Genomic DNA, 25,996 nt, shown 5'->3' on the forward strand with positions numbered 1-25,996 from the left:
AAGAACACAGTTAAGATGCACTTACTCTTATTCTATTTAAATGATTAGAATGTTCAAGGAAAATAGAATCAATGTGTTTTTACTGAGTACTTGGACACTTTAGAAGAACGAGTCTTAGGCACATTTAAATGCAGCGATAATTACATAATTCATAAATTCTCCTAGAGAAGAATTGTTAGAGGAAGAAGTCAATGGTATCAAAACATAAAAGATAAAATTTAACTTTAAACTCGCACACATATACATCCATATTTTTTACTTTGTTACTCTTTTTATATTTCTCACTTTCAGTACTCAAATAGGATCCACACCCCAATGATTGATACCTTTCATGGGCTATGGTGATCTGAAACTTTGCATCATGTTGGCAACCAATTAAATGGAAAGCTCAGGTGATTCAAATAATGTGTATTTTTTGTTTTATTTTGAGGGATTGCAAAAGAGGACAGCATAAAGGTGTTAATGAAGGTAGATTTTTATGAACAGAACATTTTTATCACATGAATACGAATCTGCTTAGTCTTCACACCATAGACAAGTGGATTGAGAAATGGAGGGACCAGTAAGTAAATGCTAGAAAAGAGAATATGGATATACGGGGGGATGTGAGAACCAAACCTGTGTGTAAAGAAGGAGAAGAAGGCCAGGAGGTAAAACTGAAGGAAGACGCAAATGTGTGCAATGCAGGTATTGAATGCCTTAAACCGAGCTTCCTTCTGAGGTAAATGGAAAACTGTGGTAAATATCTGGATATAGGACAATGTGATGAATATGAGGTCAAACCCCGCAACGGTGAAGGCCACAAACAAACCATATATTTTGTTGATTCGAACATTTGCCACAGCTAGTTTCACAATAGCCATATGCTCACAGTAAGAGTGGGATATAACAGTTGTGCGATAAAATTGAAATCGGCACTTTATTAGTACTAGGGATGGGGCTACAAGAATGGCAGCTCTGAGTATGACTGTAATACCTATTTGGGAGATAAGCTGGTGGGTGAAGATGGTGGCATGTCTCAGTGGGTGACAGATGGCCACAAAACGGTCCAGGGCCATGGCCAGCAGGATGCCTGACTCTGTACACTGAAGTGTGTGGATGAGCCACATTTGAAGCAAGCAGGAATCAAAGAAGATTTCAGGCATATTAAACCAGAAGATTCCAAGCATCTTAGGTACAATGCTGCTAGCGAGTGCAATGTCAGTGGCTGCTAGCATGCCTAAGAAAATGTACATGGGCTCATGGAGACCGCGCTCTGACTTGATAACGATCAGAAGGATGGTGTTTCCAATCATAGCAATGAGAAACATGGCACAGAATGGAATCCCAATCCAGCCCTGCACAGATTCTAGGCCTGGGATCCCTATTAGCGTCAGCACAGAAGGCATGTAGATTGTTACATTGGAAACAGACATAGTGTCCTTGGGCCTCTTGATGCAAACAAAATGTGTTTCTCAGACAATGCTATTGTTCCTCTTTTATTTTCTCACTTTATACAAATTGATCATAGTGAGTTTTTTAATTCTGGTAGACTTCCATGATTTCCCTTATATTGTGGAAAGGAAAAGACAGCTCCATAGATATACATCACTGTTTTTAAGAAGAGCTTCCACCAGCACTTTTCCGTGTTAAGATGTTATGCTCATGGCAGGCTGATTGTTAGAACCAGCAAAATCATCTGGGCAAAGGAGTAAACGACTTAAATGTCCGATATTTTCTTTCTAGACCTGTGGACAAAAAAGAAAAAAAGAAGAAGTTTATTTTGCTTGGAAATTACATTTTAATCAGTGTTTGGTGAATCTCTCTCTACCCCACATTTCAGCTACTCGCCTAGTACTCATGGCAGCAACAGTTGGAACCAGCAAATTCTCAGACTCTGATCAATATATTAGTGCAAAAGAGTTCTTATGAAAGGGAACAGTGATACAAATAGTCCACACCAAAGAAAATACTTATATTCATAGTCAGAAGAGTATGAAAGAAGTACTTTAGAAAAGATAATTCAAATTCATGTCCTTTTATTGAATCTAGGTCAAAGACCCTTATCACTTTTTAAGTTTATTTAAAATGAAAGAAACTGTATTTTCTTTTGCCAATATTTCTAACATCTGAAATCCTTAAAATTAGTGGTGTGTTTAAGAAATCTATGATACATTTTACAGAATACCTAGAAAATGGGGAACTTTCGGGAGGCAAGAGAATGGGCAGGAGGAAAGTAGAGGGCCAGAGGACTCACTCTTGATAAACCACAGACAGAACAATGGGAGAAGGAGTGACTTAGCCAGAATAGAGGCAGCTTTCCTGGGTTCAAATTTGTTCAGAGGCATCATTAGCATAACATTGGTCCTATATAGCCACATTAGTTCCTAATGAAGTAAAGGTAATCCAGAAGGCTTGTATAAATTTGTGAGTTCAAACACAAGAAATCCAAGGAAAAATAAAGGAGTAAAACGAAGGATTCCTTAAAAGAAAACAAGATGGGATGACAGAGGACAAACTGATGACACCGAAAGTGATACAGAAAGGAGCTATTGAATAATTAAAGACAATGTAATCACTTAATTGTATGGATGAGAAAATTTTCTGAAAACTTGGCTTCTTCGGTCCCGTATGAAAGTTCTTTGATCAAAATTATCACTTTCTAAAATGACATATTTTTATTTAAGAAATTCTTGAGCTACACATTTGAGAAATGAGCAGCATTCAGTGAAAAAAATAGGGTTGGGTTATTCAATCTTTGTTAGATATTTCAATAAAGTTTCTTTAAGTCAGCAAGCACAAGTCAGCTAACCACATAGTATTACCAGTGTGACAGAAACCCTAAAGGCAAATATTCTCAATGCTGCTAAATCTCAAATAAAAGAATGAAATCAGCAGGGGACAAATTATGACAGGAAGGGTATCTCAGCTGTCATATGTTCAGGGTAAACTACTCAGTCAACTACATACTGTGATTTTTACAGGTTTACTCCTCAATGTGCAGTTCTATGATACCTCCAGGCATAGGAAGCTGACTCTTTCTAAACAGGTGCCAAATTTTTCTCCTCCAAGGATAATCACAATCATGTGCTGATCTTTTGAAAGCAATCACCAGGCTTGACTGACTCAGAGTAACGAGCTCACAGGTGAGTACACCCGAGAGGTACAGATAGCAGGGTGGAAGATGGGGAGCATGTTAGTTGTTCATTGGATAGAGCAATTGTTTTTGGAGAAGATGGTAATCACAGATTATGATAACAAATCTAGTTTTTGTGAGATTTACCATCCAATTGTTGCTGAAAACTTTCTGTGCTCTTACCAGATAACTGATGAATATGGTCCATTCTTCTTGTAATTTTCTGTCATTAATTCTCCTCCGCAAATTCTCATTCCCCCAAATTTTGTGTTCTTCAGAAGCTGCCCTTTCTATTTGCACTCTGTGTAAGAGCGCCAAGTTGATGTCAAAAGCTCAGTGTGTCTGAAACCAGGTTCACGAGCTCATCTTCCAACAAAACTCATAGCAAGGTCTGAAGCACTCTGGAACACAGCATGAATTTCTTGTGCTTAAATTAAAGACGAAAGCTTCTAGTCACCGATTTTAATGTTCCGTAATGACTGTGTGGAGGATGAGAAAAAGTCATTAACGTGGAATGAGGGATTTCCCAGTCACAAGCCAAAACCACAAGAGACACAGATTTTAAATCAACTCTCTTGGGTTTATTATTGCTTAATAGCTCTGTAATTATTTCTATACCTGAAGAAATTGTCTCACTTTCTCTTTTTCTCTTTTCCTACAGGCTAAATTCAGAGATATTGATATGCAGAAGGTTTCTCTTTATACGCTATTTTCTTGTCTTTATAAGACATTTTTCTTCTGGTTGCAAAAATCTAAAATCCACTTAAATGCAGACATTTTTTCCATGACAATTATATTCTATTTAAATGAATATCTTGTGACACTTTCACCAAAGCAAAGTTTTTTTCTTTTTCTTCATAGAAAGAAAAAATGTATATTCATAACTACATTTTATCACACATTTGCACTAAGTCTTCACAGCATCAGAGACCCATCATTTTCATTTTCATTTAAGTGAGCCTTGTTTTGGTAAAATCAACAACACTTTCAAATTATGAGCATGGCTAAGTCATACCATGTAAAGTTCTGAGTAATTTGTTGAACATTTTTTCTAAACTTGCACCCATAGCTCCCTTTCTTTCTCTCTTCCTACTTTCTTTTATTTTTCTCTGTTCTGTCAAAAAGCGGTCATTACATGCCTCCTACATGTGAGAGAATCCTGTTGTGCGCTCTGAATGGAAGAAAAAAATATAGAAATGGCATATTCCATTAAATTATTAGTAATATGAAAATATGAGTTAGTGCTTCATTTATCTTGAGATTATCTGATAAACTCTAAAAAAGACTTTTGAACATGATTTCTTTCACCTAATTTCTAAACTTGTACATGGTACATAATTAACTAAGAGGTATTCGATGTAATGTTGAGACACTAGCAAATTTAAGGGGAATACTAATAATAATGAGGGTATCTAGGAATGATTTCAAGGAGAATAGGGAAGAGGAGAACACAAGGAACCCTAAATGTTCTTTCCAGAACTTTATTGTGAACAATGGTACTGGTTCATGTTGAATGGAATTGATTCTTAAGCCACCAACAAACAATTGAGATGTTTACCATTTAGTTCTTTCCTCTTCTTCTCTTCTACTAATTTTATTTAAATTTGTGCGCTCCCCAAAATTTAATCCTGGGTCCATTTTACTTTCAAATTATTGAAATATGGTAGTAATTCTATTCACTTAAAATAATTTAGTTGTTAATTTCATATGCCAACATCAATAACAGCTTTTTGTGCCATTTAATATATGAGCCAAGGACATATTCCAGGGGTGAAATCTGCTTCCTCCATAACTCAAAAACCAATAGTTTTGCTTCATTCTTCATGGTGCGAGGTGAAATATGCATTTGTTTTTGTCTTTAATCAATAGAGAACATTTCAGAATTTTCTAGTGCAATATTTTATTTTATTTTCTTCCTTGTTTAAAAATTTCAATAATTAAGGGCATACAAAGTTTTTGGTTGTATGGACTGTTTTTGTAATGATTAAGTCCAAACTATAGGTGTGTCTGTAATGATTGAGACACTTAAATGGTGTTGATTGTACTTATTAGGTGTGTTTTTGCCCCTCGCAACCTCCTGCCTGCTGCCTGCTTGATTTCCACTGACTTTTACTTCCCTCTTGCCCATGTGTGCTCTTCAGTTAGTTGCAATGTAATGAGTACAGGTGGTTTTTGTTTTTCATTCTTTAGGTACTTCACTTAGGATAATGGTCTCCAGTTCTATCCAAATTGTTGCAGAAGGTATCAATTAATCTTTTTTTACGGCTGTGTAATACACCATGATAGCATATACCACAGTTTATTAATCCATTCTGAATTAATGGGTGCTTTGGTTGATTCCACTCTCCCTGGGCAGAGGGTCATGGCATCACAATTCACAGCAACCTCCAACTCCTGGGCTCAAGCAATACTACTGCCTCTGCCTCGCTACATTAAAAATTATTTTAAGCTTCTCATCTTCACTGTTATTGGCATATACAAAGGCTACTGATGAGAAGCTAATTAAGGACACAACTCCCTTCACCATAGTTTCAAAGAAAATGAAATACCTAGGAATATACCCAACGAAGGAGGTGAAGGACCTCTATAAAGAAAATTATGAAATCCTCAGAAAAGAAATAGCAGAGGATTTTAGCAAATGGAAGAACACACCATGCTCATGGATGGGCAGAATCAACATTGGTAAAATGTCTATACTTCACAAAGCAATCTACCTATTCAATGCCATTCCTATCAAAATACCAACATCGTACTTTCAAGATTTGGAAAAAAATGATTCTACTTTTTGTATGGAACCAGAAAAAAACCTGTATAGCTAAGGCAGTTCTTACTAATAAAAATAAAGGTGGGGGCATCAGCGAACCAGATTTTAGTTTGTACTACAAAGCCATAGTGGTCAAGACAGTATGGTACTGGCACAAAAACAGAGACATAGACACTTGGAATCGAATTGAAAACCAAGAAATGAAGCTAACATCTTACAACCACCTAATCTTCCATAAACCAAACAAGAACATACCATGGGGGAAAGACTCCCTATTCAATAAATGGTGTTGGGAGAACTGGATATCTACATATAAAAGACTGAAACTGGACCCACACCTTTCCCCACTCACAAAAATTGATTCAAGATGGATAAAGGACTTAAATTTAAGGTATGAAACAATAAAAATCCTCAAAGAAAGCATAGGAAAAACACTGGAAGATATTGGCCTGGGGAAAGACTTCATGAAGAAGACTGCCATGGCAATTGCAACAACAAAAATAAACAAATGGGACTTCATTAAATTGAAAAGTTTCTGTACAGCCAAGGAGACAATAACCAAAGCAAAGAGACAATCTGCACAATGGAAAAGGATATTTGCATATTTTGAATCAGACAAAAGCTTGATAACTAGGATGTATAGAGAACTCAAATTAAACCTCATGAAAAAAGCCAACAATCCCATATATCAATGGGCAAGAGACATGAATAGAACCTCCTCTAAAGAAGACAGACGAATGGCTAACAAACATATAAAAAAAGTTCATCATTTCTATATATTAGAGAAATGCAAATCAAAACCACCCTGAGATACCATTTAACTCCAGTGAGAATGGCCCACATCACAAAATCTCAAAACTGCAGATGCTGGCGTGGATGTGGAGAGAAGGGAACGCTTTTACACTGCTGGTGGGACTGCAAACTAGTACAACCTTTCTGGAAGGAAGTATGGAGAAACCTCAAAGCACTCAAGCTAGACCTCCCATTTGATCCTGCAATCCCATTACTGGGCTTCTACCCAGAAGGAAAAAAAAACCTTTTATCATAAGGACACTTGTACTAGACTGTTTATTGCTGCTCAATTTACAATCGCCAAAATGTGGAAACAGCCTAAATGCCCACCAACCCAGGAATGGATTAACAAGCTGTGGTATATGTGTACCATGGAATACTATTCAGCTATTAAAAAAAATGGAGACTTTACATCCTTTGTATTAACCTGGATGGAAGTGGAAGACATTATTCTTAGTAAAGCATCACAAGAATGGAGAAGCATGAATCCTATGTACTCAATTTTGATATGAGGACAATTAATGACAATTAAGGTCATGGAGGGGGGGATGAAAAGCAGGGAGAGGGAAGGAGAGAGAGGGGTGGGGCCTTGGTGTGTGCCACACCCTCTGGGGGCAAGACATGATTGCAAGAGGGACTTTACCTAACAAATGCAATCAGTGTAACCTGGCTTATTGTACCCTCAATGAATCCCCAACAATAAAAAAATAAAAATGGAAAAAAAAATTATTTTAAGCTATTTTGTTTATACAGGGTTGAATTATATCAAGGAAAACTCTTCCCATCCTCCCACCAATACACAAAAATTCATATTCCATAGTAAAACATTTCCTGTTTTCCTATAGTTTATATCATTGCTAATTCATTTACTGCCTTTTATTTGCTACATAGTTATGGGATGGATTTTATATACCCATTTTGAGAATTTTCATTAGTTGTTTTTTTTTGTTTTGTTTTGTTTTTTGGCAGCTTTTGGCCAGGGCTGGGTTTGAACCCACTACCTCCCGCATATGGGGCTAGTGCACTACTCCTTTGAGCCACAGGCACCACCCTTTCACTAGTTTTTGATCTGCAGAAAGTTCATTAGTTTTTGTTCTTCACATAGCCGTGGCACCCTACCTAGGGAGACAGCTTGAGTCTCTGTCTCAAAAAAAAAAAAAATTGTCATGTAACGCTATGACCCAGGCCCTCTTCATTCTTCAATTTGATATAGTTAAAAGGTGTAAAAGCTATAAATGAATTATGTACTCTGAAACTGTCAGTGACAGAGAGTACAGAGACAGTTAAAAAGTAAAATAAACTATAATATAGGAAAAGCGATAGGAGACATAAGAAGAAAGTTAAAGAATAGTGGATGTGAGTTTTTTAGAAATTTCTGGACTCTTTAAAAAGTTGCTGGCATATGAATTGCAAGATAGAGACTTTACATCTTTCATGTTTACATGGATGGAGCTGGAACATATTCTTCTTAGTAAAGTATCCCAAGAATGGAAGAAAAAATACCCAATGTACACAGCTCTACTATGAAACTAATTTGGGACTCTCACATGAAAGCTATAACCCAGCTACAACTTAACAATAGGGGTGGGTAGAGGGAGGGGAATCGGTGGGATCACACCTGTGGTGCATATTACAGGGGTATTTGTGAAACTTGGTAAATGTAGAATGTAAATGTTTTGGCACAGTAACTGAGATAACGCCGGAAAGGCTATGTTAACCACTGTGATAAAAATGTGTCAAATGGTTTATGAAGTGAGTGTATGATGCCCCATAATCATATCATTGTATACAGTTATGATTTAATAAAAAAAAAAAGAAAATGTGGAAGCATTCTAGACTCTCTTATGACAAAAGATTGACATGAATACACTAGGCAAGCATTCTCAATTTGTTGCAATTTTGTTATCTGTTTCAAACGCATATTTAGAATTGAAGGAGCAAAGGCAATTTATGAATATGTTTTTATGAAAAAAACAATTTCAAAAATTTCATTCTGTATCTACATCCTAGATCTAAAATTACACCAAATGTCAGCTATTCTTTAACTATAAAGATGAGAGTTATATTTGTTCCCCCATCTAAACCATTAACTTTTCCAATACTTCAGTGTTTCTGGATTTTGAACGATTTCCTCAGGGCAGCACGGATATGTTTGGTTTTCAGGCTATACACAACTGGGTTGAGCATCGGCGGCATAAAGAGGTAGATGTTTCCCAGAACTGCATGTGCTAATGGAGAACTCTTGTGGCTGACTCGATGCATTACAGTTATTGCTAAGAGAGGCCCATAGTAAATAAGGACAATAGAGATGTGAGACAAACAGGTATTGAGTGCTTTCAGCTGGCCTTCTCTGGAAGCAATGCCCAGAACTGCTTGGAATATCAAAGCATAAGAAATGACTATCAGCAGAAAGTCAGCCCCAAAAGAAAAGATAACCAGAACCAGCCCATGTAAAATTTTGATTTTGACTTGGCCACAAGCTAACTTCATGACATTTGGGTGGAGACAGTAGGAATAGGAGAGTGTCTGGCCCCCGCAGAAAGGGAGCCTCTTGAGCAGGACAGGCAATGGTATCATGAGTGCTACACCCCTCAGCAAGGCTGCCAGCCCCATTTTGGTGACTCATGAGTTAGTAAGTATGGTGGTCTATTGGAAGGGGTGACTGATGGCCACAAAGTAGTCAAAGGCCATGGCCACAAGGATTCCTGATCCCATGGAAGAGAAGGTGTGAATGAAGAAGAGTTGAGCAAGGCAACCATCAAATGCAATTTCATAAAGGCCAAGGATAAAGACCTTGAGCACAGAAGAAAGTGTGGACACAGACAGGACAACATTGGCTCCAGCCAGCATGGACAAGAAATAGTACTGGGGCTCCTGCAAACTGCGCTCATTCTTTTTTTTTTTTTTTTTGTAGAGACAGAATTTCACTTTATTGCCCTCGGTAGAGTGCTGTGGCGTCACACAGCTCACAGCAACCTCCAACTCCTGGGCTTAGGTGATTCTCCTGCCTCAGCCTCCCCAGTAGCTGGGGCTACAGGGGCCCGCCACAATGCCTGGCTATTTTTTTGTTGAAGTTTGGCCGGGCCGGGTTTGAACCCGCCACCCTGCGCTCATTCTTTACCAAGTATATTACTGTGCAGTTCCCTGCTACTGTAGCAAAGTACATCAAGCTCAGGAGAGGTACCAGCCACAGTCGGGCACCCACAAGCCCTCGCAACCCAGTGAGGATGAAGAAGGAAGGCTGAAATGTTCTGGAGTTGGATTCTGCCATGCAAAATGGTGAGAAGCCCTGGTTTCCAGATGCAGATCCGAAAGAGGAAGAAAAAAGGAGATATCAAATTCAGGAGCCTTCTCTCCTTTGGCACAATGCTCCCAAAAAGTGCTAGACTAAGAATGAGGGACTTAAATTATTCTTTTGGCTGAAGGACAAGGGAATTAATTATTATTATCCCAGAAAACAAAATTTCTAATTTTCTTCTGATACTGTAGTAGTATCAGGCAATCCCTTTATTTAGGAAGGTCTACTGATGGCTATTTGTATATTCAGGGAAATTATTTAATCCTTGGGTTAAAAAAAGTAAGGCATTTTGTGTTATGATAATTTTAAAATATATATGTGTATACACATATATATATATACACACATATATACTGGGTGGCCATAAATTTTAAATTTCACACTATTTTAAACTGCACATGAACTTTCTGGCCACACTGTATTTATATATGTCTGTGTATATATGCATCTGTGTGTGTGGATATGTGTGTGTGTGTGTATATATACATATATACATAATGTGTGTATATAAATATATTATATGTGTCTGTGTGTATATATGTGTATATACACACATTATATATATAAATATATGTATATATATATGTGTGTGTGTGTATATATATATATATATCTCCAAAACCCTAGGATGAGAATTATGCAATTGTAAAAGCAAATAGTATCTCTTACTGGTTAAAATACTCCACTCAACACTCAAGATTCCCCTAAGGGAAGAAACTAAAGAATAAATGATCTAGGGTAACAGGCTTTTCAATGTTTCTGAATTGTGGATTATTGTAAGAGCATTCTGAGTCTGAAACAGGCACTGAATATCATTCTCCCTCCCTCAACTCACGTGGCATGTGTGTATTTTCCCTCTCTCTCTCTGTCTCCTTGTTCCTGTCCTAAGCTCTACACCTGCTAAAACTTTCAGAAGATAACACTTTAATTTCCAAGCAACACATCTAACTGCCTAGGCATACTACTCTCATTTCAAACAAGAGAGACATCTTTACTGTTATCTAAAATAATCTCTCAGTGCAGCTCATGCTGGAATATGGCCCCAACTTTAAATGGCACTGATATAAACAGATAATCTGAAGATAAGAAAATTCCTTACAAATTAATCATGGACAACCATATGAAACATAAGTAAAATATAAGTTATAAAGACAAGCAACAAGGAAAAAACAAAAATATTTGAGGAAAAACAAGAACAAAATCAAACAAATAAAAATATAAAGAATCAGTTAGGGGGATCCTATATACAATAACTAGATTTTCAACAAGAGAAATATGAGAACTTTAGGGAAGAATTTTATGAAAAAATATGTTTTAATATAACTGAAATTATATATATATAGAGAGAGAGAAAGAGAGATTTTTTTCCCCTCAATTTGAAAGAATACTTTGTGGTAACAGAACGATGATAATAAATCACCTAATAATCATGGTATTTGAGCTCCCAATGAAATTAGAGAGCATTTTAAGTATTAACAGTGGGACAAAAACACACAAAAAATGATAATTTCATAAAACATAGAGAATCAGAGATTAAACTCCACATTATTAAAAACAGATTATAGAAACAATAAAATGATGCTTCACTAATGTTGAAGAACTATATATATATTGTTTTTCTTTTTCTGAGTCTGGAATTCTGTAGATATCTAGCTACTTATTAAATGTGAAAGATAGTTTCAGAAGTATAAAAATATACAATGTTTTTACATAAACACACTGAGAAATTTATTGAAGAATTGTTTTCCATAATAAATAGTAGTCCATGCAATGATAATAAAAATAGGAAAAGGAAATGAAAGATAAATAAATTAGTATTTTATGATTTCAAATAAATATGCTCTGGGGTAAATTTTGAGTGAGAGAGAAAACTTCCTAGACTGTAAGTCAAAATTGAAAGGCAGCATCTGGTTCATGATAAGGATAATTCATGTTTACCATTTAATGAAAAAGAAAGTTTTCAATTAGATATTCCACATAAAATTAATTAAAATACAAATAAATTCAAAGTCCACATGTAAAGCAAACTAAAAAGACGGTATGATTTTAACTGCTACAATGTAAGAAAATTGAATAAATTTACCTGTACTTTAGGCACTTTCAAAGAGTACAGTGATTATTATGTTAGAACCTGTGAAAGAAGATTAAAGTGCTCTTTATGTAAGATCTTCCCTATCTCAAAGTAATTATAGATTTAAATGTTAAACTTAATCTATAAACAACACTGAATGTTTCAAAAAATATTTATGAAACATCATGAACACCTGTTTTGTCAACGCAAAACTAAGATGAATGAATAAGAGAGGAGGGAAAAGTAGGATGAGGAGAAAATATGGAGGGAATTTTGGGAGTGCAAACATAAATTTTATGTGTAAAACTTATGGTGGAGAATAAACATGAACTGTTATATAAAATAGAACAGCAATGAAAGGTTTATATATAATATTTAAAGATATAAAAAATGAAGAGATAAAATAATGTTATGAGAAGTATAAAAATACTCTTGGAGAGAAACAAGAGTTTTTTGCATTTTATGATTGGTGAAGAGCATAGGTCCTTTTTTCACCAAATGGAAATTCTTCTATTTTAATAATTTCAGAATAATTACTATTCACAAGTTAGTACTATACATGACAAGACTGTTACATGTTCATGAACAGAAGAAAATTTAAATAATGTTAAGCTGTTAGACTGGATGTGTACACACTTTTATATCCTCCCCTTCTACAGCTACCATTATTTCAGAAATGAAAAGATATGTGGTTCTCCTAATGTCCTCCAATATTATAGGGAACAGCTAAACCTTCCTTCTCATGCAGCCTGATTAATTTCTGTGTAATGTAAAATTTATGTGTCTATTTTCCTTTGGAATTTACTTATTCCATTTCCGTCACTCATACAAATGTATTTATTGGACACATTCACAATGTGCACGTGACTGTTCTGTGCTCTGAGAACATAGTAGAAAACTACTCTGTGTTTCCAATATAGTATTATTATTTTTAAAACCTACTCCTTTAGCCACATTTAATCCATATATTATTACTAATATAATTTATATTAAAATCTGGTATAGTAACATATTAAAATTTCTAAAAGGTTAGAAAAAAATGACACTTCTCTATCTTACATAAAACATTTTCAAAATCACAGAAGAGTTGCTAAATTCAATAAGATTTGCATACATCATCCAATCATTGTCATCCAGAAGAGAATGTTTTAACTAGACATACATGATCATTGTCATAAAATGTAAGAAAGTTTAAAAGATAAACTTTAAAGTATGTAGTTACTATTTGCATTTTTTAACAATTGTTAGAGAAACACATTTTTTCATTTCCCCAGGAATTCTTACTATCCAATATTCTACCAAGATTTTTACCTCCTGAGCAGTCTGGATTTCAGGAATGAAATACCAACACTCATTTACAGGTATTTAAATATGTGCGTTCTTTAACAGATCCCAAGTATTGTATTAGCATAAAGATTTCAATAGTTAAAGAGAAAACTGAGGGACTGGCCTCTGATGTATGAGGGAGAGAGGAACTGAAAGAAAAACTTAAATTACTCAAATAGAAGAATCTGTCTGGATGTATTTTGCAAAAGCCACATTGTGAAGAACCCTAGAAAATTGCCAGAGGGTTTTAAACAGAATGATTAAATAATCATATTTTTATTTTAGCGATTTCATGCTGGCTAGAGTATGAGGAATGCTTCGAAAAGGAAGCATGGCATGAAATGAAATACATTTTGCGCCTAGTTTAGTTTATCAGTGAAGAACATGGGTTAAGGTTGTTGTTAACTATTTGAATAAAAATGAATAAGGTAAAGACTCATTTTGTAAAAGCATCAAGATAATTACTTTTCTTCTATTATTGATTCATCACTGAATCTATCTGATAGTGAGTAAGTTTATATACAAGGACTGTCACAACTTAGGACTACTATATATAGTCACTGTAGTCTGATGTATGAATAGGCAAATACTGTCCAGGAATAGACCAAGACCAAGAATATTTTACGCCTTAACATCAAAGAGCATCTCGGTGCACAGAAAAAAAAAAAAAAATTCTACCATTACATTCCTGTTAGCTTTTCTTATTAATGATTTATTCTTTATCCATATCCTAAGTAGATTCTCAGGCACCCTAATGTTTACATTTACCTTGGTGTCTGTTGCTGGAGAACTTGAGTGAATCCAGTCCTCAAGTTTAAGTGCCTGAATTTTGATGGGAGTATTTATTGTTTTGGCTGATAGTCCCAAAGATATTGGGTGAAAATTTTCAGTTTCTTTCTCTGTCTCTCTCTGTCAATTTCTCTACCTATCTTGCTCTCATTGTCTCATAAAATACATACACACAAACACAGACACTCTGCTGAAAATGTCCTACTATTCCCAGAATCTGTGGTGTAATGGTGTAAGAAGGAAGTTGTTTAGGAAAGTTTAATGACAGGACCATCAGGAAATGTGAAAACCAAGTGAATATTCTGAGACCACTGCAACTACAGGAGGCAGTTATCAAAAACATCTGTGATACAAGTGGATTTACATTTCTATGAGAATGAATGAGACAGAAGATGAAAAAGATTAAAATATTGAGCAAAATTAGCTTTTTCCTGAGTTCAATCATGAACAGATATAAAGTTTGATTAAATAAAATAATAAATCAATGAATCCTTGGTAAATTCATTTTTTTGAATGAATCTAAAATTTACTTGAAATACATATTATCTAGAGGAGTGAGATAATTTCTTTTAAAATCATATTGAAAGCCTCACAGTATGTGATTTTAAGTCTTGCAATGTCATGCCATAGTAATAGTAAACATGATGGAGAGATTTTAAGAAAAACATTGTTAAATTTTGATCATTAAAACAGATTAGATTTTTTAGACAGACCTAGTTAATTTATTCTACAAGTGACAAGATAATCTTGAGATTAAAATATGGTATTTTTAAGATATCTTGCTAGTAAAACAAAGTTTTCATATGGAAAAACATAAATTTTAATTTAATAACATAAAAATAGAACAAAAATATATATGAAAACTGAATCATAAAACTTATAACATATCCTAAGAGAAAACCTTTTTGATCTCTGATTATGAAAAGATTTAAGTTTTTTATGTTTTTTTGCTTTGTTTTTTTTTTTTTTTTTTAATTCAGATTAATGTGAAGGTAAAAACAACCAGATCAAAATATTTGATTTTGTTAGGTAGAGTACCTCTTGTGGTTATGTCTCACACTCAAAATGTGTACCAAACACCCCCACACTGTGCCTATTTAGTGGGAGCACCCCACTCTCCCTTCTTATCTCCCTCTTCCTCTTTATTCCTCCCCCCAATTTGAATTGAAATGAGTTTTTCTGCTATGTGGGGAGGCATTAGATCATCTACTGGCTTCATATTAGTATTGAGTATATTGGATACTGCTTTCTCATTCTTCTGATACTTTACTAAGAAGAATGTGTTTCAACTACACCCAGGATTATACAAAAGATATGAAGTCACCATCTTTTTTATGACTGAATTCCATGGCATGCATATACCACAGTTTGTTAATCCATTCCTGGGTAGGTGGGCATATAGGTTGTTTCAACATTTTGGTAATTATAAACTGGTCTGTGATAAACAATCTAGTCCTATGATAAAATGATTTTTTTTCCTTGGGTAGATGCCTAGTGGTGGGATTGCAGGGTCAAATGGAAGGTCTAGTTTTAGTTCCTTGAGGGTTCTCCATACTTCCTTTTAAAAAGATGTATTAATTTGCAGTCCCGCCAGCAGTGTAAAAGTGTTCCCTTCTCTCCACATCCACACCAGCATCTCCAGTTTTGAGATTTTGTGATGTGGGCTATTCTCCTTGGCTTTGGGTAAGCTCAGGATGTTTTTGATTTGCATTTATCTGACGACTAGGGAAGATGAGAATTTTTTCAAGTGTTTATTAGCCATTTGCCTGTCTTCTGTAGCGAAGGTTCTGTTCATGTCCCTTGTCCAGTGTTATATGGGATTGCTAGGTCTTTTTATGTTGATTACTTTGAGTTCTCTATAGATTCTAGTTAGCAAGCCTTTGATGAATTTATAATATGCAAATATCCTTTTCCATTCTGAATGTTGTCTATTTGCTTTGGTTGTTGTGTCCTTAGCTATTAAGAAACTTTTCAGTTTAATTAAGTCCCATTTGTTTATTTTTGTTGTTGCAATTGCCATGGAAGCCCTCTTCATATATCTTTCTCCAGACCAACATCTTCAAGAGCTTTTCTCGCATTTTCCTTGAGGATTTTTATTGTTCCATGCCTTAGATTTAAATATTTCATCCATCCTGAAATAAATTTTGAAATGGGTGAAATATGTGGGTCTAGTTTTAGTCTTTTAATAGGTTATCTAGGTCTCTCAGCATTATTTAAGAATGGAATTTCTTCCCCAGTAAATGCCTTTGTTTGGTTTATCAAATTTTTTGTGGCTATCAGATATTAGTTTTATCTTATGGTTTTCTATTTGGTTCCAAATGCTGATGGTCTCATTTTTTTGTGCCAATACCATTCTGTTTTGATCACTATGGCCTTCTAGTATAGCCAAAAGTCTGGGAGGGAGATGCCCCGAGCTTTGTTTTTATTACTAAGAATTGCCTCTGATATATGGGATGTCTTCTGTTTCCATACAAAACAAAGTACTATTTTTAGCAAACCTTAAAAGTATGATGTTGGTATTTTAATGGGGATTGCATTGAATCTAGATTGCTTTGGAAAGTATAGACATTTTAACAATGTTGATTCTTCCCTGCTGTGAGCATGGTATGCTCTTCTGTTTGTTAATCTTCTATTTTTTTACTTAGATTTTCATAATTCTCTTTATAGAGATTCTTCACCTCTTTTGTTAGGTATATTCCTAGGTATTTCATTTTCTTTGAAGCTGCTATGAAGGGAATTGTGTTTTTAATTAACTTCTCAACTGATTTGTGGACATTGATTTTATATCCTGAAACATTACTGTATTTCTAGATCATTTCCAGGAGTCTTGTGGTTGAATCTTTGGGGTTTTCTAAGTATAAAATCATATCATCTGTGAAGAGTGAGAGTTTGATCTCTTTTGTTCCCATTTCGATATCCTTTATATTCTTCTCTTACATGATTGCATTGGCTGGAACATCCAGCACAGTATTGAATTATAGTGATGATAGAGGACATACTTGTCTGGTTCCAGTTCTAAGTCGAAAAGTTTTTACTTCAAGTTCCAGTTTTTCTTCATTTAATATGGTATTAGCTGTGGGTTTGTTGTAGATAGTTTTAATCAGTTGAAGAAACGTACTACCTATGCCTATATTCTGAAGTATTCTTGTTCAAATAGGATGCTGAGTTTTATACAATGCTTTCTCTGTATCTATTGAGACTATCATATGGTCTTTGTTTTTACTTCTTTTGATATGACTTTTGATATGTTAAGCCAGCCTTGCATCCCTGGGGTGAAACCTACTTAACTTGATCATGATGTATATTTTTTTTAATGTGTAGCTGTGATCTATTGGTTAACGTTTTTTTTTTCTTTATTAAGTCATAAAGAGGTAGATCATGTATACATTAATGCTTTTATGGGGTACAATGTGCTGATTTCATATACAATTTGGAATGCTTACATTGTACTAGTTAATATATTCCTCACCTCATTTACGTAATTATTGTTTTAAGACATTTGTAATCTATACTTAATAGATCTGACATATACTCTGGAAATATGCACTATAGGTGTGATCCCACTTTTGCATCTATATTCATTAATGAAATTGGTCTGTAGTTGTACTATTTAGTGGAGTCTTTTCTGGATTTTGTTATCAAGGTGATGTTTGTTTCATAGTAGGTTTTGGGGAAGATTCTGTCCTTCTCAATTTTTTGAAATAATTTCTTGAGTATGGGTATAAATTCTTTGAAGGTATGATAGAATTCTGGTGTAAAGTCATCTGACTAGGGCATTTTATTTTATTTTTTAATGACTTATTGCTTCTTTGATCTCATTGTTTATATTGGTTTATTTAAGAGATCAACTTTTTCTTGGTTAAGTCTAGGGATAGGCTGTGATTTTAGGTATTGATCCATTTCCTCCATATTTTACTCTTGCAATATGCACCATGAGTATGATCCCACTTTTGAATCTATATTCATTATATAGAATTTTGTAAATTCTATTTCAGAACATAGAATTTCTTGTAATATCCAGAGATAATCTCTTGTATCTCTATAATATCTGTTACTATTACTCCTTTATCATCTCTGATTGAGGTTATTAGATATTTTACTTTTCTGTTTTTATTAATTCTGGTCAAAGGTTTATTGATTACATTCATTGTTTTTTGAAGAAACAACATTTGCTTCAGGAATTTTCTGAATGATTCTTTTGGTTTAAATTTCAATGATCTCTTGTTTAATTTTGGTTATTTCTTTTCTTCTGCTAGATTTGGGATCAGATTGTTTTTCTGTTTCAATATTCTTAAGATGACTCATTAGTTTATTGATGTGCTCTCTTTCTGTTTTTGAGATTTAGAGATCTAAGGAAAAGAATTTCCCTCTTAAGGCTGATTTTTGCAGTATCCCACAGGTTTTGATAACTTATACTTTCATTGTTTTTATGTTTGAGGAATTTAACAATTTCCTCTTTTATCTGTTCCGTGACCCAACTGTCCTTCAATGTAAGTTGTTTAATTTGCTTGTCATTGGGTGGGGATGTACGTTTTTGTTAGAATTTAGTTCCACCTTTATTGCCTTATGGTCTGAGAAGATACAAAGTATAATTTAAATTCTTTTAATTTTGTTGAGGTTTGATCAATATCCTAGGATATGATCTATTTTGGAGTATATTCCATGGGCTGATGAGAAGAATGATATGCCTTAGCTTTGGTATAGTGTGTTCTGTATATTCTATTCAGCCCATTTATTCTGGGGTCCCATTTAAATCCTTTTTATCTTTGCTAAAGTTCTGCTTAGAGGATATGTTCATTTCTGTCAGAGGGGCATTATAGTCCTTGGCTATTATGGTGTTATGGAATATCATATAGTTCAGACCAATCAAGGTCTGTTTCATGAATCCGAGAGTATTTAAGTTGGGTGCATAAATATTAGAAATTGAAATGTCCTGTTGTTGCATTTTTCCCTTGGCCAATATGACATAGCCACCTTTGTCTTTCTTAACTTTAGTTGCTTTAAATGCACTTGTCTCTGAAAACAAGATTAGAACTGCTCCTTTCTTCTAATTTCAATTTCCCTGAAATACTGTTTTCCATCCCTTAACACTGAGTCTTAATTTGTCCTTCAGGGTTAGGTGCATTTCCTGGAGACAGACTATAGATGGCTTGTGCTTTTTAATCCAATCAGCCAGCCTGTGCCTTTTTAGTGGGAAACTCAAGCCATTAACATTTATTGAGACAATTGATAAGTGTGGTGACGTTCTATACATCTTATTTCATGATAGTTCATAGCATAATTTTGTCCTTTCTGCCATTGTGGAAGCTAAGTTTTGACCTTTAGTTTCTGGGTATTTACTTTGTTGGTGGTCCATTGTGATGGTCACTGTTGAGAATAGGTCTAAGAGTTTCCTACAGAGTTGGTTTTGTTTTGGCCAATTTCTTTAATCTTTGCATATCAGTAAAAGATTTTATTTCTCAATCAATTTTAAAGCTTTCATTAGAAGTGGTATAGAATTCTGGGCTGAAAATTACTTTGTTAAAGAAGGTTAAAGGTAGATTGCTATCCTCTTGAAGTTTGACATTTGAGTTGAAAAGTCTGCTGTCACCCTAATGGCTCTCTCTCTGTAGGTCAATTGGCACTTACTCCTGGATGCTTGCTGAATTTTCTCTTTTGTCTCGACTTTGGACAGGTTAATGACAATGTGTCTTAGAAAAGCTCTGTTTGAGTTGAGATGACCTAGGGTTTATACCTCACTGAAAGGAGTGTGTCAGAATCTTTAGTAAAACTTGGGAAGTTTTCATTTATGATACCTTCCAGTAGAGCTCCCATTTTTTGGGACGCTCTCCTTCCCCTTCAGGAAATCCTATAGTTTGTGTTTTTGAATGCTTTGTAAAATTCTGTAATTCTCTGAGTGATTGTTCTTTTTTCTCTCTCTTATTTTCTACCCCTTTAACAACCTGAGTTAGCTCATTAACTTTATCATCTAAGTGTGAGATAGTTTTCTTCTCCATAGTCTAATCTTTTATTCATACTTTCTACTGTATCTTTAAATTCCCTAATTGAATCCTTCATTTCCTTATGCTCCACCATATTCTGTATTCTTCATGCTTTCATGCATATTTTGGTTCTGTTTTTCCACTTTTTCATCAATTTCCCTTATTCCCTTTATCACTCATATTTTAATTTCCCTTTTGGTCACTTTAATTAATTCTTTATAGTTGGAATCCTCTGCAGGAGTTGTATTATGGTCCTTTTGGGTAGTTTTTCTATTTTGTTTTCTTGTGTTGTCAGATTTCTTTTTGTTTGTTCTTAGTATTTCCTTATGTGTGTTTTCTTTTTATTCACCTACTTCCCCCACCTCTTCCTTATTACTGCTTGCTTCATTTTAAATTACCTTATTTCAGAAATTAAGTGTCCATGTAGCCCCTTGGTATTAGGTTAAAAGAAACTGAATGATATAAAGCAAATGGGGAGAAAAACAAGGAAAAGGAAGAAAGAAGAAAAGTTACAGGGAAAAAAAGGATAAATGAAAGGGGTTTGAAAGAAAAGAATTGACAAACTGGAGAGAAGGAGGATAGAAAGGGAGAATGAGAGTAACAGGAGAAATGCTATTGTTCAGCACATTACTATGGTCCCACTTGTAACTCAAGAATTTTTGGAGGCTGGTCTGGTCAGGCCCCTTGAATTCAAGAGCTTCTTACCAGCTTGAGAAAAGCAAGGCCCTACTTCTCTCAAGTATAGGAAAGAAAAGAAAAGTGGGGAATGGAAGAGTAAGAAAATAAAAATCCAGCAGTGAGGAGTTGCTCATACTGCCTTTTCAAAGGCCAAAGGTAGTGGAACTCCCTAGACAATTATCTCCTGCCCACCTAGAGCCAGACCACTGCTGTGACCTCCCAGCTATACCAATGCCATGAAGACATCCCAGCACTCAGAAACAAAAAGAAAGGAAATGAGAATAGATAAAGAAAATTAAAAATACAGTTTTATCAGATAAAGTAGAAAGAGTAAAAATGAAAGAAAGAAAAAAGGGAGAATATACTAGCTGTTTTAAGAGAAATTTGTGTTGGAAAGATGAAAAAAGTAGAAAAGTATCTAACAAAAGAGAGAAAAAAGGAGAGAGGTCAAATAGAGGGAATAGATGTGGGGAAAATAAATAAATGTAAGGAAAATACAGGAGCCATGCTCTTGATAAAAGTAAAAATGGTTTTCCTTGCACTCTTCTCTAGTATTTTTATAGTTTCATGTCTTAAGTTTAAATCTTTAATCCAGCGAGAGTCTATCTTAGTTAATGGTGAAAGGTGTGGGTCCAGTTTCAGTATTCTGCAGGTTGCCAGCCAGTTCACCCAGCACCATTTATTAAATAGGGAATCTTTTCCCCACTGAATGTTTTTAATTGGCTTGTCAAAGATTAAATAATTGTAAGCAACTGGATTCATCTCTTGGTATTCTATTCTTTTCTGGGCGAGTATTTTATGAGGACAACCCCCTGGGCAATTGAAGCAGCTTCAAAAATACACTACTGGGACTTGATCAAACCAAAAAGCTTCTGCACAGCCAAAACACAGTAAGTAAAGCAAGCAAATAGCATTCAGAATGGGAGAAGATATTTGCAGGTTATGTCTCCAACAAAGGTTTAATAACCAGAATCCACAGAGAACTCAAACATATTAGCAAGAATATAACAAGGGATCCCATCACAGGCTGGGCAAGGGATTTGAAGAGAAACTTCTCTGAAGAAGACAGGTGCGCGGCCTTCAGACATATGAAAAAATGCTCACCATCTTTAATCATCAGAGAAATGCAAATCAAAACTACTTTGAGATATCATCTAACTCCAGTGAGACTAGCCTATATCACAAAATCCCAAGACCAGAGATGTTGGCGCGGATGTGGAGAAAAGGGAACACTTTTGCACTCCTGGTGGGAATGCAAATTAATACATTCCTTTTGGAAAGAGATATGGAGAACACTTAGAGATCTAAAAGTAGATCTGCCATTCAATCCTGTAATCCCTCTACTGGGCATATACCCAAAAGACCAAAAATCACATCATAACAAAGATATTTGTCCCATAATGTTTATTGCAGCCCAATTCATAATTGCTAAAACATGGAAAAAGCCCAAGTGCCCATTGATACATGAATGGATTAATAAATTGTGGTATATGTACACCATGGAATATTATGCAGCCTTAAAGAAGGATGGAGACTTTACCTCTTTCATGTTTACATGGATGGAGCTGGAACATATTCTTCTCAGTAAAGTATCTCAAGAATGGAAGAAAAAGTACCCAATGTACTCAGCCCTACTATGAAACTAATTTAGGGTTTTTACATGAAAGCTATAACCCAGTTATAACCAAAGAATAGGGGGAAGGTGGAAAGGGAGGGGAGGTGGGTAGAAGGAAGGGGATTGGTGGGATTACACCAGTGGTGCATCTTTTTTTTTTGTAGTGACAGAGTCTCACATACCGCCCTTAGGTAGAGTGCCGTGGCATCACACAGCTCACAGCAACCTCTAACTCTTGGGCTTATGCGATTCTCTTGCCTCAGCCTCCCGAGCAGCTGGGACTACAGGCGCCTGCCACAACGCCCGGCTATTTTTTTGTTGCAATTTGGCCGGGGCTGGGTTTGAACCCGCCACCCTCGGCATATGGGGCCGGCGCCCTACTTACTGAGCCACAGGGGCCGCCCTCACCAGTGGTGCATCTTACAAGAGTATATGTGAAACTTGGTAAATGTGGAATGTAAGTGTCTTGGCACAGTAACTGAGAGAATGCCAGGAAGGCTATGTTAACCAGTGTGATGAAAGTGTGTCAAACGGTCTGTGAAGCTAGTGAATGACGCCCCATGATCATATCAATGTACACAGCTATGATTTAATAAAAAATTAATAAATAAAAAAAATAAGTAAAAATGGAGGAAGTATACTACCAACCAAATTAGCAAAAACAAAACAAAACAAAGCTGAAATAACTAAAAACACTAACAACCTCAATAACAAAGAAGAGAAAAAAATGAATAAAAAATTTTAAACACAAAACACCAATGTCACAGAGGGAGCAACAGTAATAAGAATATAATAGGAAAAAATTATATACAATTATATATTATATATATTACATTTATTATATTATATTATTATATGTGATATCGCATTATAATATATTTCCAGGACACCAGGTGGTGTTATGGTTTTAGGAGTTAAGAACATAGAAAACACATGCTGGTGACCACTTTCTAGTTTCTGAAGAGGATGAGTCCTGTCATCTTTAGTTGCCCTTGGTGAGTGCCTGGTCGTTTTCTCACCATTAGGTCCTGGCATGACTGGGGGGTTTTAAAGCTTTCCAGAATCCTTACAAATCATGTCTCACAGGGACCCCTGACAACTTTTCCTTGGGGGTGGGTGAGCCACTCAGCTCACCCCAAGAGTGGAAGTTTGAGCTCAGCAGGTAGGCCTGAGTCAGCAATCCTTTAGGCCCCTGCAGACAGTCCTACCCACATGACCTTCTCACAGTGGCAGCCCAGCTAGCAAGCATGACCTTCCCAAAATGGTGGCCCAGCCAACAGTCAAACTGATGGTAAATCCACTTCTCCCAATATTCAAACTTAACTACTGTACACTGTTAGAGTCTTCCCACTTGTCCAAACTTTTCACTCAATGTACAGTTTCCACTGAAATCCAAAAGGTGAAGAATGGCTCCCTTGCTTCCCTAGGTCTCTGTGTAGGGACCAGCTGGTACTGTCTGCTCCTAGGCAATTGCCTTCCTCTGAGTCCTCCAGTTCTCCAGACCTCCTACTGTCTCCTATAGTTCACCCCCAGAAAGATGACTCCAGGTAAGGTCCCCATGCCAGGTATGGTTGGGTTGTCTCTCTTTCACCTGCCTTTCTGGGAGAGGTCAGGATGGCGATGCTTCTACTCTGACATCTTGTTGTACCTCTTGACTTAAGTCTCAAATATCATGAACCATAAAGAAAAAAATAATTTGTATTTCATCAAGTTAAAGAAAAATTCTTTTCTTTGAGAAAGATGATTAAAAAAATGAAAACAAGGGCCATCGTGGTAGCACATGCGTATAAACCTGGCACTCTGGGAGGCCAAGGCAGGTGAAGCCAAGGCAGGTGAGCTCAGGATTTAAAGACCAGCCTGATAAATAGCTAGACCCATCTCTACTAAAAATAGAAAAACTGAGGCAAGAGGATTTTGAGCACAAGAGCTTGAGATTTCTGAGAGCTATCATGACAGCACTATACTTAGGGCACCAGAGTGAGACTCTGTCTGAAAAAAAAAAAGAAAAATGAAGTGGAGATCATTCTAAAATATTTCCTTTATTAGGCAAAATAAATTCAATTTGGCAGGCAATTAAAAACATAAGGTTATATTAGAATGGTTGAGATCCTAAATCTCAATTTAGGATCACCGATACTACCTAGTATTTTAAACTATCTGTATGGCGTTAAAGCAGATTCAAACAAATGATGTTCTCTTTGGCAAGTTTAACAAACATCTTGTATATTGAGACTTACTTCTTCAAGACAATGAAGGCTGTAACAAAGATCAGAGAGTCAAGAAGGTGAAGGATCATTCAGTTTGTGTGAGAGTCATGTGTCTTGGAAATTTTTGTGCCATGTATCATTGTCAACTACATGGGCTGTGGGATATTCTGAGCAATTTCTTCCTTTGGGCCCATCTACCTTCCTCTCTCAAAGCTCAAGACAACTGAAGCAATAACAATTATTATTCCTATAATGTAAGATGAAAACTTCATAAAGAAGGCCGCCTTTTCCCCTCCAGTAATACAATTGAAGAGAAATCGATATGTAGGTAGTCCTTACTTTGCACAGCACTATATTAATGTTTCACAGTTACAATATGCACATGTTTCAATGCAACCAGTGCTATGCTAATACAGGATTATTTTCAGGACACAGTGTTCACTCATTTCCATATACTTTATGGTCCTCCCTTCATTTCATTCAGCCTGCCTTGATTTTTTCTCTCATTTGTTCTTTCTACCTAATGTTTGTATATTGATATTTTCATTCCATTCTTCTTAATTTTTCTTTTGGACTCAAACATGAATAATATAATACTAATGAAAGGAAAAGGCCAGCTTATAGTTAATAAAGTAATAAAAGTAATGAGTTGCAACCACATGCAAGTATTAAAAAGTTAATGAGCATTTCTGTGTGTAGTACTGTACTAAGGAACAAATCAAATAGAAACCACAAAGACCCTCTATTTCAAGGATCTCATATCCTTGTGAGGACTCTGAAACATGGACACAAATAACCACAACTCAAAAACAGAAAAGTAGGTATAATGGGATATTTTCAACCACATGAGTATAGTAGCAGTAGAGATTTCATTTATCAAGTAGGATGGGACAAAGATTCATAGAAGTATTGTCATTAAGTACTTTTATAAGAAAAAAAACACCTTTAAGATTTCAAGCAACTAACATTGAATATAACAAGCAAGATAAGTTAAAACTTCTAATTAGGAATGTAAATCAGTAAATTTCAAGTATATTGAGGGCTTAGAGACATGGCAAATATAATTTGGCAAGTAGGTTGTGACATGTAGATTCAGAGATTTGAAAGTCAAACAGAGGCTCCAAATTTAGTTCTTTACTCCAAGCACTGACTTATTATTCAAAAATATTTCCTGTGTTTCTAACGTTTACTAAAATGTTTAAAAGCAAGTATTTCGATCAAAACTTAAGCTTTATCTTTTCAGTGATTTCTTTGCTAATGAAGAATGTGCTGTTTATTTTATTTTTATCAATTATATACAATTCCTAATAACATTTATAAAATTGTTTTCAGGATAATATAAAGCTACATACAATTAAGT

The 25,996-nt window shown here is 35.3% G+C and overlaps 2 protein-coding genes across 2 annotated transcripts; both read right to left on the bottom strand.

The window, feature by feature from the left end:
- Positions 1 to 476: 476 nt before the first annotated feature.
- On the bottom strand, positions 477 to 1,415 carry LOC128565825 (olfactory receptor 52A1-like). Its single transcript, XM_053562553.1, has one exon. It carries the CDS (start codon positions 1,413 to 1,415, stop codon positions 477 to 479), a length of 939 nt encoding a protein of 312 aa, XP_053418528.1.
- Positions 1,416 to 8,774: 7,359 nt separating this feature from the next.
- Positions 8,775 to 9,942, bottom strand: LOC128564473 (olfactory receptor 51G2-like). Its single transcript, XM_053559938.1, is given in 2 exon segments — positions 8,775 to 9,563; positions 9,775 to 9,942. Coding segments are annotated over 2 exon segments (957 nt in total).
- Between the last annotated feature and the right edge of the window lie 16,054 nt (positions 9,943 to 25,996).

Source organism: Nycticebus coucang, chromosome 14, assembly GCF_027406575.1.
Source record: "Nycticebus coucang isolate mNycCou1 chromosome 14, mNycCou1.pri, whole genome shotgun sequence".
NCBI classification, from domain to species: Eukaryota; Metazoa; Chordata; class Mammalia; order Primates; family Lorisidae; genus Nycticebus; species Nycticebus coucang.

Coding starts and splice junctions, on each gene's coding strand:
- LOC128565825 (XM_053562553.1), bottom strand. CDS start 1,415: ATGTCTGTTTCCAATGTAACAATCTACATGCCTTCTGTGCTGACGCTA.